General features: G+C 31.7%; 1 protein-coding gene across 1 annotated transcript; it reads left to right on the forward strand.

Moving 5' to 3' along the window:
* The first annotated feature begins 657 nt into the window (after positions 1–657).
* On the forward strand, positions 658–18,092 carry LOC123005473 (vascular endothelial growth factor receptor 1). Its single transcript, XM_044399249.1, has 19 exons — positions 658–863; positions 5,517–5,644; positions 5,701–5,893; positions 5,944–6,077; positions 8,033–8,204; positions 8,561–8,706; positions 8,758–8,929; positions 8,980–9,434; positions 9,491–9,812; positions 9,861–10,013; positions 10,068–10,192; positions 11,527–11,686; positions 11,741–12,004; positions 12,059–12,283; positions 12,333–12,501; positions 14,382–14,539; positions 14,591–14,877; positions 14,929–15,140; positions 17,254–18,092. The coding sequence occupies exons 1-19, from the start codon at positions 800–802 to the stop codon at positions 17,912–17,914; spliced, it is 4,200 nt and encodes a 1,399-aa protein (XP_044255184.1). The 5' UTR covers positions 658–799; the 3' UTR covers positions 17,915–18,092.
* Positions 18,093–18,897: the final 805 nt, after the last annotated feature.

Below are 18,897 nucleotides of genomic sequence, written 5' to 3' on the forward strand. Positions count from 1 at the left end.
CAGACGAATTATCCATTTACAAAACTCATGGCAAATTAACAACAATCATGATTATTATGAAGAAAACAATATTTTAGGCTCAATTTTCACGTAATATCGATACAGAATTTACGTTTTTGGTGACGTAATTAGTCATACCCCCTGTCGCGTCCGGTCTCATCTTCCTGAGCCCCACGGTCTCCTCTGCAGCCTCCTCCAAGCGACGACGCTTCCTTCTCTTCCTCGATGGAAGTCCCCCGGGTGTAGTCGACATCCCAACAATTTCCAAAATTCGATTTTCAAAACCCACCAAATTTCGACTCACTCTTCGCCTGCCCAACGACGACTGCCACACCTTCCTTTGTTTTCCCACTTTTCGAAAAACCCAAAAAAAAACACAAAATCCCCCCTTTCCCACTGTGGCGTGATCCGTCACCGCAGAGTCAAATAAAATTTTCAAAAATGCATAGGCAACACATTTTACCGAATAATTAAATACAAATGGTACGGTTACAYTGTAAATAATCAGAAATTTTGAGAATAGGAAATCGATTATCTTATCACGTCACACTCATGTAGACGAAAACAACATTATCTCTTGTTATCTTCTTCTCCAGATGCACTAGTGTTTTGACAGTTGCCTAACAAGACGTACTCACTCGAAAACGGGTTACACCTACCACAGTAACATTTAGAAAACATCACGCAGTAGTTGTAGTTTATGCCTCAATACAAGACGCGAGATTTAAAATCATGCTTTAGTTTTACGTATAAATGACATTTGGTACAAAATAATAAACATTTTATTTGTGTGTTAGTTATGGCCTTAAGTTTCAATCTGTTTTGTGTCGTTTTATTTATTTTTCTCCAACTTTCACTTTTTGGTAAGTGGATACCCGCACATTATTATATTCTGTTTTCGTTGACAAGGTAATCATGAAGGTGAATTATTAATGATTTTATAAAAAATTCTTATCTTAAGTTTTTCAAGTGTAAATAGAAAACAACGGTGATAATTGTGGAATTTCCAAATAACATGTTGCGTCTCTCAAATCCTGTTCGTGTAGTCAAAATTTCGAATAAGTTGGGTTTTTAAAAAGTAATTAAAATGCAGCGTATGTTCTCGCATACATTCTTGTTGTTGTTACCCAATACTTATTACTTATTCTTCTTCTTGAGTAAGTGTCTAAGTATTTAGGTGAAATGATTCTGCGGTGCTACCTGGATGACTAATCTCATGGATCACTGCATTTGTCATCTTTTTTATTTCTGTACCTACCACGTGAATATTATTTACTTTCTTGTATGGCTAATTGAATTTTATTGAAGTAAATATTTGATATTTTATCTCTGACTTTAGGTATACATTGATGATGCATAAAAATACAGGGTGATTCAAAAATGTCGGACCAACTCTCGAAGCTAAGCATAAAAATGAATTCAGATTAATGTTTCAAGTTTTATTATTTTTTTTTGAAAAAAAAAAAACAGAATTATCAATTTTCATATTCTCATGTAGGTATCCTTTTTTTGTTACCAATGTTGACACAAATAGGAAATTGGTGATTGTTTTCAACAGATACCTGTTGTTCAGTCTTACTAGATCTACCGTTTCCGCTAACTAAATTCAAGATTACATATTTGGAACGGCCAAAAACTTAATCCAAAATCTAATCTTTAAAGAGCTACATCTTCGAGTAGTGATAAAAGGCTCAAACGTTTTTTTTGTCTTGGAAACTTTTAACTCAGTTGGATGTCCGACACTATTGAATTACTTGTACTGTACCCTGTAACCGTTAAAATATGTTTACTATGTATATTATACATGTATTTATTGTTTTTATAGCTAAAGATGGATACAATATCAATAATCAAAAATAACACTGAAATGTGGACATAGAAGTGAAAATTTGTTGTCTGCCACTTATCTTAAAAGATTTTGACTTAATATTTGATATAATGAATGTAAATATTTTTTTTAATAAAATACATTTAGGTAACAGGTATTTTGTTTATTTGTCATTAAAAAATATAAGGCCAAAATTAATTCACTCAGAAAAATGCAATTAACAACAACAAACTTCGTGTGGCGATTGCGTTAATTGTCAATTATACAGGGTGTTTACGGTCTTGGAATTGAAAATTGACCTAGTAATAGAATAGTACAGAAATACTGTAACCGAGAAAAAAAAACTCGCACAATTGTTATTATTAAGAATGTTATTTAACTTCAAAGTATTGGTACACGGTTTGAGGGTCACTGGGATTATGTCCTTGTTCAGATAAAATTGTAAATAAACAAATCGTATCCATGACAATGGATAGTTTTGACACTGTCATCATTTGATTTGCTTTTGCTTTAGTTTTTATCAAAATTCGAAGATCTTCCGTTTAATCTCTTCCAGCGAAATGGTTTCCAATAAGTTTGATTCGTTTTTATTATTTTTTGTCCAAATTTATGAACATGGATGGCAAAAACATTAAAATAACAAATTGGATGTCGTGATTATTATTTACAAGGTAATGATAATAATGCCCATTGTTGCAGTCGAAGCAGGAGTTCTCAAACAAATAATACAAAATTAATTATCAGTTTTCTTCTACCGTGAATATCATCTCATTTAAATTTCAACCTCAAGACCGTAAACACCCTGTATTTTCACTGTTTTCCACTGAGTACACAAAAAATATATTTTTAGTAGGTACTCGTAGTAAATTGTAGTTAACCTCGGAGTGATCATAGTAAATCACTTGAATAACATTCTACCTTGGTACTTACCTACTCTAACCTTAGAAAAGACATTGCAATAGGGGGAAATATTTTTCTCTGAAAAATTATAGATATAAAAAAAACGTTTTAGTAACGTTTTTCAAGATTCTGTCTTTCTGAGAARCTACTACTCGTATTATTCTATTAGTAAATCTATGAAAACGTAAAAAATMAAAAACCTAAAATACCTATAACTATAACGTCTGTGTTAAAAAAATATAATATTTGTTCTTTGTCCTGACAAAGGAATGAAAAATACGCTGAAAAAGGGTCCTATTAGTTTCAACTTTAAATATCTCTTATCGGAATAAATAATAAAGAATTAAAAAGTCATATTAGAAAAGTACAAATTTATTTTTCAGGACAGCTTTGTTTTAAAAGAATATAAAAACTACCTAAAAATTTCATCATTAATAAAGATTACTTCATGTCATTTCTAACGCCATTCTGGCACTTAGCATAATGTTTTTTTTTTGTATGAAAGAGTAGGGTTTTTTTGGCTCTAAATGTGCCAGTAGAGTCCAGTTGTAATACAGATTCTTCTGTTATACAGAAATTAAAAGTTCAAATGATTGAAGAAAAAACAAACAAAGATTTTTACACCAAAAATATCGAGTTAAATTTTTGCAAAATTATTTTGGAATAAAATAACAATTATGTTTCACTGAATGCTGATGCAGTTTTATTTTACTTCTTTATTACCTGTGACATTTAATATTATTTATTAACTAAAGTACAAAACAAAACATGATTCAGCTTCTATTTCTAGTTGAAGTTACGTTCATATCTTTTATATACGTCTTATGTTTTAAAAAACGTAAAATGTAAGTCTTCTTAAGCTGAGGTCATAGGAAGGAAGTGGTCGTGTTGTTTAAATGCGCAACTTATCGTTTTGCAGAATTTTATGCTCCTATATGATACGATTTTTGATACATTTGAGAATAATACTCATAATTGTTTATCTTTGTAATCTTTGCACTTAATCATAGTAAGTTTGACATAATTATTCAAAAATAGATTTTTGTTTCTGGGAAATATTTTATTCAACCAAAATCTTATCAAAATTAACTAACGGGTATTTTTTAAATTTGGCGTCAAACCTATCCATGAAAGTTCGATTGTGAACGAACCATCGTTTGAAAGTTATTATTATTAATCTGATATTTCGCCAAACATATTAAAAATTGTGGTCCGTTCACAACACACTCATATCACGCCTTTAGATAAACACCCGTTATTTATTACACATAAGTAGTATACAAAAATAGATTACGCATTTTTTACCCAGAATTTTGTATATTCGGATTATTCGGGAGGATGCGATTACATAAATGTTGTAGTTTTTAACGAGATGTAACCCATACTTTATTAAGAAAAAATACAGGGTGTTTCGTTTTAATTGTTACAAATTTAAACAGACGAAAGAACATTAAATTTGATGACAAAAMTTGGTTATTAAGGAAGCCCTTGAATTGGTTTTTAGTGAGTTTTTTGCCAATACATATTTCAGAAACCATTATAGATACTGTAAGAACGTTTTGGTTGTACACCATAAAATTTTATTATGATTGCTCTAAATTCAAACCGATCATCTTGGCACGCTTGTTATGTGATTTATTGCAGACAGTACCGGAGTTGCTGCAAACGCTTTACCTAGCTAACAATTGTATCAGAATTTTGGAAAAGAGTTAATTTTAAAATTGGCAAATTGTAATACAGTAAATAAAGGGTGTCTTTTTAAATTTGGCGTCAAAGCTTTCCATGAAAGTGTGATTGTGAACAAATCATCGTTTTCAAAGTTATTAATCTGACATTTGACACCTCGCCGGGCGTATTAAAAATTGTGGTCCGTTCACAACACACTCATATCACAAATTTAAATAAACACTTTATATTTACTGTAAATATCGATTAAATTTTAATTTAATTTTTAAATATAAATGTTTTCTTCTGACGCACAGAGAGGTGTCGTAAATATCACCTAACCACCCTTGTCAAGACATCTTATTGTGAAGGCTAATCATCATCATTATCTACCGTAAAATTTTATATTGTACAACCAAAAGGTTCTTACAATAAAATTACAAAATCTGGTARAACTGATATAACCTTTATACTTAAAATGGAGGAGTATGGGGTAAAAAGAAGACCTCTTTTTTGTGAGAAGCTATGGAATTTATAAAAATTTATTATTATTATTTATTACACCCTTTTGCTACATGTTTCGCTACATGTTCATAGGAAACTTTTCTCTTAGAATTGAATATTCTATCACCTGTTTAAATTTGTAACAATGAATACGAAACACTCTGTATATATTAAAAAATATGATTGGATATTTTTTAAACATTCGTTATTTTACCTAAACAATCAGTGTAATCTCAATTTTTTTCTGTTTATATAAACAAACTATTTTTTTAAGTAAAGAGTGTAATTTCTCTCTCTCAAAAAATAGGGTATATTTTCAACAAAAAAGTTGTTTCAGAAGCAGTTGTGTTAATTAATTATTATTAAAGTATAAAAATAGAGGGTTAATTTATTTTAGCCATTTCTTGATTCCAACTTGTTTGTCTCCAACAATCAAGGAACGTTTATCACCATCATTACATCCAATTTGTCTTTGCCACTTCTAAATGCTCTCGACAAAACAAACGCTATCAAAGGAAACAGAAACCTACTCGAAACCGATAGAAAATCTAACACATCCTCTTCTTGATACAATGAACTTTACAAGCCGCAGAATTTTAACGAATTTTTCTTATTTCAGTGAATTGTTTTCATTATATCAAACCCGAAATTCTTTCGGAATACGAAACGATTATCAATGTTGGTGATAATTTCACTGTATTATGTCAAGGGGAAACCCCGTTGACGTGGAAGGTTCCAGAAGTTAAGGTATGACCCTTCATCACAAGAATAAAGTCAAATAACAGCACGTTACAATCCTTTAGGACGAAAACTACACCCATTGGACAACCATAAACACCGTAAGCGTTCTACCAAAGAACAATACTTTCAAATACGCCAGCAGAATCTTCATAACTAATGCCACTTTCCCTTTTACGGGATTCTACAAGTGTCATGGTACAAATATTGATCCTTCAGACGACGATTTAGTAGCAAGCATTTATCTTTACATTAAAGGTAAATACATTTTTAAAAGTAYCCCCACACTTTTCTAAAAATTATTCCAGATGATGAGCATTTATCTGCAACTGTGGAAGACGTAGACACTATTTTTGTGACTCAATACAGCGATGCTGTGATTCCATGCAGACCAACTTCTCCCGACGTGCAAGTTGAACTCACCTACATAGATGGGATTAAGGTATCCTAGTTTTATTTKATTTTTTATGCTGTAAATAAAGCAAATTTTATTTTACTTTTATAACAAAAGTTTTTGGAAGAATGAAACCAATTTTTTGACATTTGACAAAACTTTATTCTTTTTGGTATATATACAGGGTGCCCCAGCGAGTTGAAAAAGTCCATTAGTGACCTTTAAATGGTAAAATTTAAAAAAAATTATATAGGACATTGATAGATACTAATCTAGTCCATCGGCTAAAATTATTTTCAACTATTCAGCGTCTGAAAAATAAGTTACAATACAAACTTGTGTTTTTTAAATGAAACACCATATGTCTCGCGTTTTCGAATGTATATTTTTATGACAATGTTTTTAAGTTAAACTTTTATTGGTCAATTTTGCTTAGTTTGTAAAATAAGACGTTTTTTTGATTAAAAAACATGCACTTTTTTAAAATTTATTACACAAAAACAAAGACATCTATAAATATTTTTTTTACTTCCGCGAAGAATAAGATTACATACAAGCTTTGCATTTGCAAAGATAAAAAAATGAAGGCATTTGTTAAAAGTTCAATAACCTAAAAAAATTAAATAGAAAAACACCCTGCTTATTGTTTTTGCATTTAAAAGATTATTAAATTGTCTTTCTAAAAATGTTTATTTTTAGGTGTTTATAATAAATAACTAAAAAGATATTTAACGTTAAACAAAAATAATTACTATTGTTTCAGTAGGCAAAAAGTGCACAGTTGCACAAGAGATGGAAGAAATATTATTTAATAATCACATTTATGTTAAACTGAATCCTTTATTATCCATTATTCTTTATTTTTACAATAAAATTATTCAAATTTCAGTATTTCTAACGACTTTTATTATCTCTGGATAAATCAACGGAGAAGTGATCCGTGGTGGAATTACTACGGTTGCCAGAGTATCAACAATGGTCAGATATTGATAGGCATTGCTACAATTAATATTGAAGGTTAAACTTTTCATTTATCAATTTTAGACAGTAAAAGTTTAGTTTTTTAGATAAACAATTTATCAATCTATTTGATCTAAAAATAAAAAATAGGGTGTTCCACTTAAATTTTTTAAGTTATTTAACTTTTAACAAATTTCTCAATTTATTAATTTTTACAAATGCAAAACACTAAAAAATTGCTACAGATTTAAATTCTGTAGTACTTTCTTCTTTGCAGAAGTAAGAAAAAATGTGTTCTAGCTGTCTTAATTTTTGTGTAATAAGTTTTTAAAAAGTGCATGTTTTCGTCAAAAAAAAGTCTTATTTCTAAAACTAAGCAAATTTGACTAATAAAAGTTTAGCGTAAAAACATTGTTTTTAAAGGCTTCATCCAAAAATGCCAAGAAACATACGTTGTTTCATTTAAAATAACACAAGTTTGTATCATAACTTATTTTTGGGACACGCTGTATGGTTGAAAATAATTTTAGGTGATGCACTAGATTAGTACCAATCAAGGTCCTATACATTTTTTTTAATTTTACCATTTAAAGGTCACTAATGGACTTTTTCAACTCGCTGGGACACTCTGTATGTATTTTTATGTTGAGTTAATAATTAATTTTCCTTTAAATACAAAACTTGATTAGAAAAAAAAACTGCTCTTAGCGTCAATGTGCATGATTGCAAAAATTTACTTTTTTTCCCATTGTTCGTAAGAGAGAAAAGTACACTTCTGCCTTAATAGCGTTGTTCTGTAGTTATTTTTCCTTGGATGTTTTGTTTATACAAGAACATAAATTCTGAGTAAATGTACTTTTGTAAAAAAATGCTTATTGAGCCTTGTATTGGTCACAATCCTGTCCTATGTAAAATGAATAGCTTAAAATAACTTATGAAAATTCCCTAACCACTTCCGGCTTGTACATATGCATTAACAACCGGAAGCAGTTTAGATCGCCTGGTCTACTAACACTTATGTAGTTGTACAACTTATCTGATAGAAACCTAAGGTCTATCTCGGCATAATTGATGAAGAGGGAATCATGTACCGTTTCCATCCCCATTTCGGCTTCATTACTAACAACACCAAAGAGCAAGACCAAAAACTTTACGTCTGCAAGTTCACCAATGACTTTCGCAATTTTTCTATAACAATCATAATGGAAGTGGAACGTATGTATGATCCCAAAACCAATCCTCGCGAAAATGGCTTTTTCTAAAGTTTTCGCCAGGATTGTAATACTCTATTATTTCCAGGTAGAAAACACCACGTTTGACCCGAAAACTGGATTTAGATTTTACGTTACAAGCCTTGCGCATGAAGGGGTATATTTTTGTAATTTTGAACAAGGAACGACTGAKTTTGAAATAAACTTTTATCTTAAGGTGTCTCGTAAGTAGTTTGTCGATGTTTCTGGCTTTGGGGCTTGTCTGTCTGATCCAGTTTCGGTGTTGGTTTGGTGCTTTTTTATTTTCTTATTAATCTGCTTAGCATTGTTTAGTTTCTTGCAATTTTGACAAATTTCTAGCGCTTATACATTCTGTACCGAAACCGCTGTTGGAGGAAATCAGCGGTGGGCATACTGTGGTTGGTGGACAATTAATTTTGGAATGCAAAGTCAAGGCACTGACGTTTATTACCATCAACTGGATTACACCAACAGGACCACCAGATGTGAGCATTTCAAAAACTTTTGAATTTTCTGTTAAATCTTTCTTTGTAAAGTTGCAACGAATGGAATTGTCGTCTCAACAGAAAACGGCTTTGGACCCTTCCATGGTCACCCAGTTACTCACCATCAACCAAACTACTTTGAAAGATAAGGGGATGTACTACTGTAATGTCAGTGATAACCAAAATCATAACAGCGTGAATAGTCTCAATGTCATCATTTATCGTAAATGATTCAACACAGTTASAAAAATCTGTTAATAATTTTTTTTCTAGGCCCTGACGAACATTTTATTAATCTAACTGAAGAAAACGGTCTTTATTCAATATCTCAAACAGCCGGTGAACCTCTAGTCCAATGGCGTATCGATGTGAACGGCCATCCACAACCCAACTTATTCTGGTTAAACAACAACAACGAAACCATTTCTAACGAAAGAAAAGATAAATACGAAATAAGCTTTACCAAATCCGAGGCTCTTTTGAAAATCAAAGACATTGCAATCACTGATTACGGAAATTACACTCTCATAGCGCAAAACGACTTTGAAACGAAAGCTCTGGTTCTGTTTCTTAATGTCACCGATAAACCTTCAGTAATTCTAGAAAGTGACGAGTTTCACATAGTTAATCAAATGGGAGAAGTTAGATGTGTTGTAGCTGCTCATCCTGAAGCTACCATATTTTGGTCTTTTAAGCCGTGTTTGGACAACTCCTGCGAATTTCATAGTGTGAGTTTAAGAAAAAATACGCGACCTATTTGAAAACTAACATTTTTCCATTACAGATTAATGAAACAAGTGCCGAAAGAAGAGGCTTGCAGATTGTTTCTCGTGTTAGGATTAACTCTTTGAATACAGGATACATCAAATGTTTAGCGCAAAATTCCATCGGTGAGGATAAAATCACCAAAGCGTATTACGTAACAGATGTGAAGAATGGCTTAGACATCTTCGGTTTTGACACAACTGTTAATGTTGATGAGGAAAGCAATGAGGCAGAGGTTGCAGTTGGGGAAACAGTCAAAATGACATGTGGGGCTTCAGTTCATAATTACAGTTCAAATATGAAATGGTTGCGTAATAACAAACCTTTAGAAAATGATGAAAGTATAAGAGTTATCAAATGTTAGAGTTTTTGGTAAAATTATTTTTTAGAACACCGAATCGATTCTAGTCACACCGAATACAGCAATCGTTTGACTTTGAATTTACTTGAAGTGGATTTTGATGATGCTAACATGTACAGTTGTGTTGTTAAAACAATCAGTGGTAAATTTGTATCCAAAAATATTACGCTGKGAATTTCAGGTGAGCGATTTTGATTAATTTCAAGTTGTAATTAATAATTGTGTTTGTTATAAGAACCAACTAAGCCTATTATCGTGCAAGATAATATGAAGAAGGACATGGAGTTGTTATTACCGAACAGAGTGGCRTTTTATTGCATAGTCAAAGGAGTYCCTAAACCAACRATRACGTGGACTAAGGCAAGTAAAACAATAAAATAARTATTTGTGCAAATTGTAATTTATGTAATGTATTACCGGTCTTTAAATTTTCGCTTAAAGTGGTTTGTGAGTCTMAAACTAAGTTGGCAACATTGAATAATTTAGAGACATGGCTSTGTTATAGTGGTCSGGTCKAATTAGTCATAAAAATAGTGGTGAAATAATGAAAATTCCGACAGAGCTAAATTTTGATGGAGAACTTGGGTACACCATTAGAAATAAAGTGTCAAAAGTCCCCATGTGTGCTAAAAAAGTTATTCAAAGGTCAAAATTTGAAGTTTTTTAGATTTAAACGGTAAGTTTTATCAAAAAAATAGCCCAGACATAAATTATAGATCTTAAAATTATTATCTACAAAAATGGTCTTTATACTTTTTTTCTAAGAATCACCATTCCTGAGATATCGCGATTCTAAAAGTTGAAGGAGTAACGTTCTACATCATATGAACATACAGAGTGCGCCAGAACTCGCCCCCCAAAGATAAATGGGTAGGGTAAGGTACCAGGAACATAGAAAAAATTTAAAAAAAATCTATCTATAAAGATTTCAAAATTATGAGAGTTTTATTTTATTTTATTTTTTGACATTTGACATTTTTTTATGTCTATTTAATAATATTGATGACCTTGTATATCTTTTTTTTATAAATATTTAGTAAAGGTATAAACATTTTGTCAATAAAAGCCAACACTAAACAGAGTTACAGTTTAGGATACAGCGTTCTTGTTTCCGCTTCTAATAGCCTGTAGCAAAAAAACTTGGAAAATTATTTTTCTTACAGAAATAAATAGAGTCAAAGTGCAAAATTTAAACTCTCATAACTTTTTATAGATAGATTTTTTTTGTAATTTTTTCAATGTACCTGGTACCTTACCCTACATGGCATTTGTCTTTGGGGCGCGAGTTCTGGCGCACTCTGTATGTGCATATCATGTAGAACCTGACTCCTTCAACTTTTAGAATTGCGATATCTCAGGAATGGTGATTCCTGAGATATAAGGACCATTTCTGTAGATAATTTTAAGATCTATAATTTTTGTCTGGGCTACATTTTTGATAAAACTTACCATTTTCGAAGGAAATCCATAAAACCTCAAATTTTGACCTTTGATCCCGAATAACTTTTTTAGCACACATGGGATCGATGGGGACATTTGACACTTTATTCCTACCCAAGATCTCCACCAAAATTTAGCTCTGTCGGAATTTTAGTTATTTGAGATGTCTATTTTGACTGGACTATTGTTTAAATTCAGAAATTTCGATCACTTTGATAAAAAAAATATAAAATGTTTTTATTGGATGTTTATAGAATGACCAAGTAATTCAACCATCAAATCGGACACATTTCCAAAATGGCAACCAAAAACTCTATTATTCTGCTCTGGATTATAAGGACAAAGGTACTTACAAATGTGTTGTGTCAAATAGAGCTGGAACAGTCTCAAAGAAAGTCCATCTTGACTTTAAAAGTAGGTATTTCAAATTTAATTGTAAAGGAATCAAATGTGACAAATATCTTTTAGACAATCTGGATTCGGGAGCTTTGGATCACAAACTTTTATGGATAATAATCGTTTTAGTGGTTACTTTAGTTGGAATCTGTATTTTCGTTGTAATAAAAGTACGAAACGAGCGAAAGTTGCAAAAAGAGCTCGAATTTATCGGCTTGTCGAACTTCCAAAAAGGAGCTATAGAAAACTTAAATCCGGATCTTGGGATTGATGATCAAGTTGAATTGTTACCTTATGACAAACAATGGGAGTTTCCAATCCAGAAGCTTAAATTAGGTTTGTTTGGTTGATAAATTGTTAAATAAAGTACAAATTTCGTGTGCTATTAAGGTAAACAACTCGGTTCGGGAGCATTTGGTGTTGTTATGAAAGGTGTAGCCAAAGGAATAATTGAAGGTGAAGAAAGCACTGTAGTTGCGGTAAAAATGGTCAAGAAAAATGCTGATTACACGTACATCAAAGCTTTGGCATCGGAACTTAAAATAATGGTACATTTAGGAAAACACTTAAACGTTGTCAATTTGCTGGGAGCATGTACCAAAAACGTCGCTAAAAGTAACAATTTCATTAATTTATTGCTTGTTATTTAAATCGATGTTTTTAGGAGAACTTCTTGTAATTGTAGAATTTTGTCGATATGGAAACCTTCAAAATTATTTATTACGTCATCGAGAAAATTTCATTGACCAAGTCGATCCAAAAACAGGACACATTGATTACACCATTGGTCAGGAAATATTGGAAAGGACTTACTCTGCGTCAAGTAACCGAAGGTAAGGAACCATTTATGTAAAAYAACTAAAATGTGTAGTTTTTATACATGATTTCCGGAAAAACGTGGAAAGATTTCAGTGGGTGGTTTCCTGGGTCAAAATAGAAAAAACAAACTAAAGCGATAATTTAACTTTAATTGAAAACTCACTGCGAGGTTTGTTTTTCAAAATTAAAGTCGGTGCACTGTTTAAGAAAATCTCGTTTTTCTCGAAAACAGTTCGTCATACTAAAAATTACACAAGAGACATTTTTTGAAGAAATTTAACCAATAAATCCGAAATTACACAAAAAAATATATTTTTTTAATTTGTCAAGTAAACTTTTATTACTTAAACAGATTAACTCCAATGTCTCCCTTTCCTAATTAGGGTACACAGTTTTTGATCACRAACAGAATCACCGCCAAAAAATTACTCCAGGTGCAAACTTTTGTAAATTTGTCTCCCAATTACTGAGATAATTAAAATATACTATTTTCCCGCCATCTTCAGGGAGCTCTAGCTCCCTCAGAAAAATTTTTTTCTTATTTTGACCTAAGGAAACACTCTCCAAAATCTTCCAACGTTTTGTTTTTTCCAAGCATCTTGTACAATAAAAAAATAATGGAATGCCAGTCCAAAGATTCGAGATAAATCTGTGAATTTTAATTTTTTTTCCAATTAAAAAAAACGGTATTAAATATACTATTTAAATATTATTATTAAATTATTATTAAATATTATTTTGCATGATTCAAATCCATTTTATACTAAAAATCGCTAAATCAAAATACGTGTTGTTTTGCTTTTTTAAATTTTGTTCAGTAATGCAAAAAATTGCTAAATCACATTGTACCTACTTCTATTACCGCTTGTTTCATTTTATTTTGCAATTTTTACACGTAAATTTCGATTATTATTTGAAGACATTTTTCCAATCTGTTACAAAAAAACGGGTGAATTTTATACAAAAGTACTGATTATTCAGTTTTATAATTAACATAAAAAAACAAATGTTATTCCACTTTGTTTGATTTCTAGAGACTATTGGAAATCAAAATTATATTTTTTTATTGTAAGTATTCGTTAAATCAAGCTTAAAGTGTAGTTTGTCGAATCTCAATGCGAGAAATCGCTATCATGTTCCAACTGTCTCGTTTTGTAAGTTGAAAATCACTAAATCTACAATTTTCTTTCCAAATGTTATTTCCCATTATTATTTTATTATATTTGCAAAAAAATTAATAAAAACCCCTTTTAAAAAAATGCAAAATCTAGCAATTATTGTGTAGTATCGTCTGGTTTTGTTCGATTTGTATCACATTTCATTGAAAACTTTAATTGTTTAAAAAGYTTTCATTTAATTAAAGCAAGAAATACCGAAATCAGTCTTTAAATAATTATTTCCTTCCAACAGGGAAAAAAGTGACGCTTTAATCCCTCGTTTTTGAGTTTAAAATAAACTAGAATTGAAGCTTTTGAGTATTTTTTGACATATTCTTTGATACTGATGATTTTTACTCTTTTAATTACTGTTACTTATTAATTGCATTTGAATGAACTGAATATTTTGACAAATTATTTGACAAATTTATCATTTTCTTATTTTGATATTCATTTAGCCTATTGGTTGAAAAGATTTGTATGCATCTCTGGAATAAACATCGTTAATTCCTCGAATAAAACCTACATTCTCGGGATCAAAATATGTAGTTGTTTTACTCCCTTAATACATAAATAACTATTCTTATTTGAATTTCTATGAATTTTGCCCCAAAGCGATAGTATATTCTATCACCTGTTTAAATTTGTAACAATAAAAAGAGAACACGCTGTATTTTAAGAGATTTCGATAATTCATCAAGAATCGCAATTTTTTAWTTTGCAATAAATAATTTCAGTAATACCCAATCACCATACATGAAATACGCCGCCTTATCGTTTTCAAACAGTAATGGAAACAGCCCCCACATGGTTGATTACCGAGGAGACAACTACAATGGTGGTACCACCACAGCCAAAACAGACATCACCACTGTTTCCATGTCTCCGAATTCGGGTTAGTACTAAATAAATACCTTACAAAAATTTCCATTAAATTTTTATCCAGATGAAGAGGAGGTAATTTTGAGCAACAACAGCAGTGTCCAACCAGAATGGCGTTCGAATTACCACGGAGACTACAAAGACAACATCAAACCAATCTGCACTAAAGAGCTTCTAGCGTGGGCTTTTCAAGTTTCTAGAGGAATGGAATATTTGGCGTCTCGTAGAGTGCTCCATGGTGACTTGGCGGCAAGAAATATTCTTTTGGCTGATAATAACGTCGTAAAAATTTGTGATTTCGGGTTGGCTAAAAGTATGTACAAAAGTGACAACTACAAGAAAAAAGGAGACGTGAGTATTTTTCTAATGTGATGGATTTATAATAAGCGAAATATCGTATAGGGCCCCCTGCCGGTCAAATGGATGGCTGTTGAGTCAATCCGTGACAAAATTTTTTCGACTCAATCTGATGTTTGGTCCTTTGGGATAGTCCTGTGGGAGTTTTTCTCGTTAGCTAAGACTCCGTATCCCGGAATGGAGGCCGACGAAAGACTTTACAACAAACTCCTGGATGGATACAGAATGGAATCCCCCGAATACGCACCGAAAGAAATGTAAGTTTCAAAAAAATCACATAGCCCAGTCAAATTAGACAAAAATAGGGCGAGCGGTGGAAAAAAATCCTGGAGAGTTGGAATTTTTTTTAAACGCTTTCTTTATTCTTGGGTAAACATACAGGGTGATTCTTAAATAGACCAACATAATTTTATCAGAGCTTCCCAAGGATAAGCGAAGATTAACTGTACCCTTTTTACGTTTATATCTTTTAGGGGCGAAACCCCCTTGATCRGTGCCACTTACGGCGTTTATGAATTGTTGCAATGATCAAGTACATTTTCATTATGTTAATACCATGGTTTCCACTACCTGTGCTAATACTATTTACAAACACATCAGTGGCGTACGCTTTACCTCAAAAATAACTTTAATAAATTTTATTTGGAGAACGATTAAACAAAGAATTTTTTTCATATTTTTTCCAACATTTGATTCTACCAAGGATAAAATTTTGTCGGTCTATTTAAGAATCATCCTGTATATCAAAAGTCCCCGAAGGTGGGGGCGAGCTCGAGGAGGGGGAGGGGTCTAAAGGTGTCATTTTTTGTTTTTTTGCTTATATCTCGGAAACTATTACTCCTAACGGTTTTTGCCTGCTTATCAAAATGAAAGCCTACAAAATTTCCTACAAAAATGGTCCTTTGCATTTTTGTTTAGGACTAACTGTAAGCGAGTTATAGGACTGACAAAAAACATCATTTAAAAAAACGCATTTAAAACAGAATTAATCTTGTGATTTGAAAAAACTTAAATCAAATTGAATTTATTGGGTGCAACACTTCATTAGAGAGTGTATAAAGTATTCCGAGTCGGCCTCATATGCTGCATCTTCGTCTTCAACTTAAACATTGAAAACCGAATTACAGTCTTGTTCAGTACAATATTAATAAATAAATGATTTAGTATCGATGATTTGAATAAAGCTTACAGTAAATTGAATGTATTGGATCCAACAGTTTATTAGAAGGTGCCACGAGGGTCTATCAAGTCTTCCGAGTCATCCTTATATGCTGAACTAGTATTTCCCTGCGACTTTGTCCGCGTGTATTTCTGATATAAAATGGGAAAAGGCCCGTTTATAAAACCATTCCATAGGCTTAGGTACTCTATAAAGCTAGATAATTACCAATGTTATGTATAGGATTCAGTTATAATAGTCACGTTCTTTGCATGGGCTATGTTTATGGATAAATATTAAATGTTGATTTTCATAAAGTGTCGTCTCAGTGCTCTTCTGCACTCTTAAAATTCGAAATTTCATGTTTCTAATTTTGATTTTAAGCATTTAAACTCTATTTTATTTCATTAAAATTTGAAAAGTGCATGTCTACAATCTCTAAATTTAATGTTTCACTTTCTAAATCTAATGTTTTTATATCCCTTTAAATGTGTACACCGTTTTATTCCCTTAAAAACTAATTTTCGAAAAATCTGATTTTAGTGCCCCTTTACACCTCTAAAGAATTTTATGTTTATATCTTTTGTTTAAACATTTACACCCCATTTAACCCCCTTACAGATTGATTCTCTCTTTCATCCAAAATTTTTATTTATATCTCCGTTTAAATGTTTACACCCGAGTCACCTTTCAGGCAGACCAGCTTAGTTGGGGAACGCTCTACACATATAAATACTTACCATAAACTATTGAAATGTGTTTCAAAGGATTTTTAATGCAATTTTATGTAGACTCCAAACTTTAGAAGCCTACGGTTAGTCCTACGACAAAAATGAATAGGACCATTTTTGTAGGAAATTTTTATACAGAAATAGACTTCTACAGAAAATTCTGCATAAATTACATAAACGATGAGTTTGTATTTATATTCCCTCGTGACTCCCCCTTTCTTTAATGAAGTATTGGACACAGTAAATTCAATTTACTGTCAGTTTTTTTTAAATTACAAGACTAATTCTGTTTTAATGCAGATAAAGCACATTTTTTTAAATGATGTTTTTTGTCAGCCCTATAACTCGCTTACGGTTAGTCCTACAACAAAAATGCAAAGGACCATTTTTGTAGGACATTTTGTAAGCTTTAATTTTCACCGATTTGTCTAATTTGACTGGGCTAACACTAACAGAATGTTGTTTTTTCTTGTTTTCTAGCTACAAAATGATGTCGGACTGTTGGCACGCCAAACCCCTCTTAAGGCCATCCTTCAGCAAACTCTCCGAACGAATCGGATCACTCCTCGAGGACACCGTCAGAAAGCATTACATCGACTTGAACGACCCGTACCTCGTGATGAACACTCAACGCCTCGAGGACGGCCACAGCGACTACCTCGCAATGTTGAGTCCTCCCAACTTCGAAAATCTCTCCACTCCACAGTACGTCAACGATTTGCCTCACGACGAAGGCACTCCAGGCTACCTCTGCATGAAGCCTGCAAATATCTTCAGTCCGAGAGTGGACGACCCAAGAGTTTTTGATTTCGACGTCAACAAAACGAGAAAAGTCGAAGCAACCAGAAACGAACTCGCGCCAATGTTGGGGATTCATAACGAGTCGGACTGCGAAAGCTCTTGCAATAGTCCAGTAGCACCCAACAGTTTTTCAAATCCTTCCTATCACCTACCTCCTGTCGTTGATGAGAAAGGACAGGTTAAATTTGAGAAGGACATCGTCAAGTTTTCTGACAATTACGTGAATATGCCGCAAAATAAAAGTGTACTAAAAGACAATAACCCATTTAGCACGAAATCGAATAAAGATGCAACGTATGTTAACAGTAACAGTAGAGACTGGGAAAGTGTGCAATTGTAAATTATTCTGATTTATTGTATTCAAGTACCTTTGAATCCTTCATTTTCTATGTGCCAAAGAGTATTTAAACTTATTTGTATCGCATTTTGTATTATATTTTTAAATAAAGTTACAAAAATTTGTACAAAACATTAAAAATTAAATTATACAGAGTTTAATAAAAAACTTAAAGCTTCAATTATTTTTTTGAAAAATTGATATGACCATTTTTCATTAAGAAAAATCACCAAAAAATTTAGGAAATTAGTTTGTTCCTTTAATTTTTTGGAGTAGTGTATTTCATATCATTTGTTGTTAAATGTAGTTGAAAATGTCATAAATACTTTCCAACTTTTCATATGCAAGGTAATTTAATTATCTATTCAGGGTGCGCCAGAACTCGCGCCCTAGAGAAAAATGCCATATAAGGTAAAATACCAGGAGCATGGAAAAAATTTTATCTATAAAAATTTCGAAGTTATGAGGGTTTAAAGTTTGCACTTTGACTCTATTTATTTCTGTTGGAAAAATAATTTTCTAAGTTTTTTTGGTACAAGCTCCTAGAAGAGGAAACAAAGAAGCTGTATCCTAAATTGTAACTCTGATGTTCAGTTGGAGACAAAATACTTTGGTCGTCACATTTCTGACACTTTAATGTAATTCAAGCTTTAATGATTTTTTTTTAATGACAATTTCAAATTAATGACAGCTATTATATCTTTCTATCAAAAATATGTACAACTTGTCAACTATGATTGACAGTAGCTAAAAATAAGGTTAACAGTCCTAAAGCATGCTTTACAATTTAATGTCACTCAAGTGACATTGACGACCAAAGTATTTTGTCTTCAACTATTCAATGTTATTTGGGGCTTTTATTGGTGAAATTTTTGTCGCTTTACTAAATAATTGTAAAAAAAACATACTTATACAAGATCATCAGTATCATTAAATAAACATAAAAAATTGTCAAATGTCAAAAAATAAATGTCAAAATTTTGAAA

The sequence above is a fragment of the Tribolium madens genome, unplaced genomic scaffold (assembly GCF_015345945.1).
Source record: "Tribolium madens isolate multiple individuals breed KSU strain unplaced genomic scaffold, Tmad_KSU_1.1 Scaffold_20;HRSCAF=117;Tcas5.2_LG4, whole genome shotgun sequence".
Classification (NCBI taxonomy): Eukaryota; Metazoa; Arthropoda; class Insecta; order Coleoptera; family Tenebrionidae; genus Tribolium; species Tribolium madens.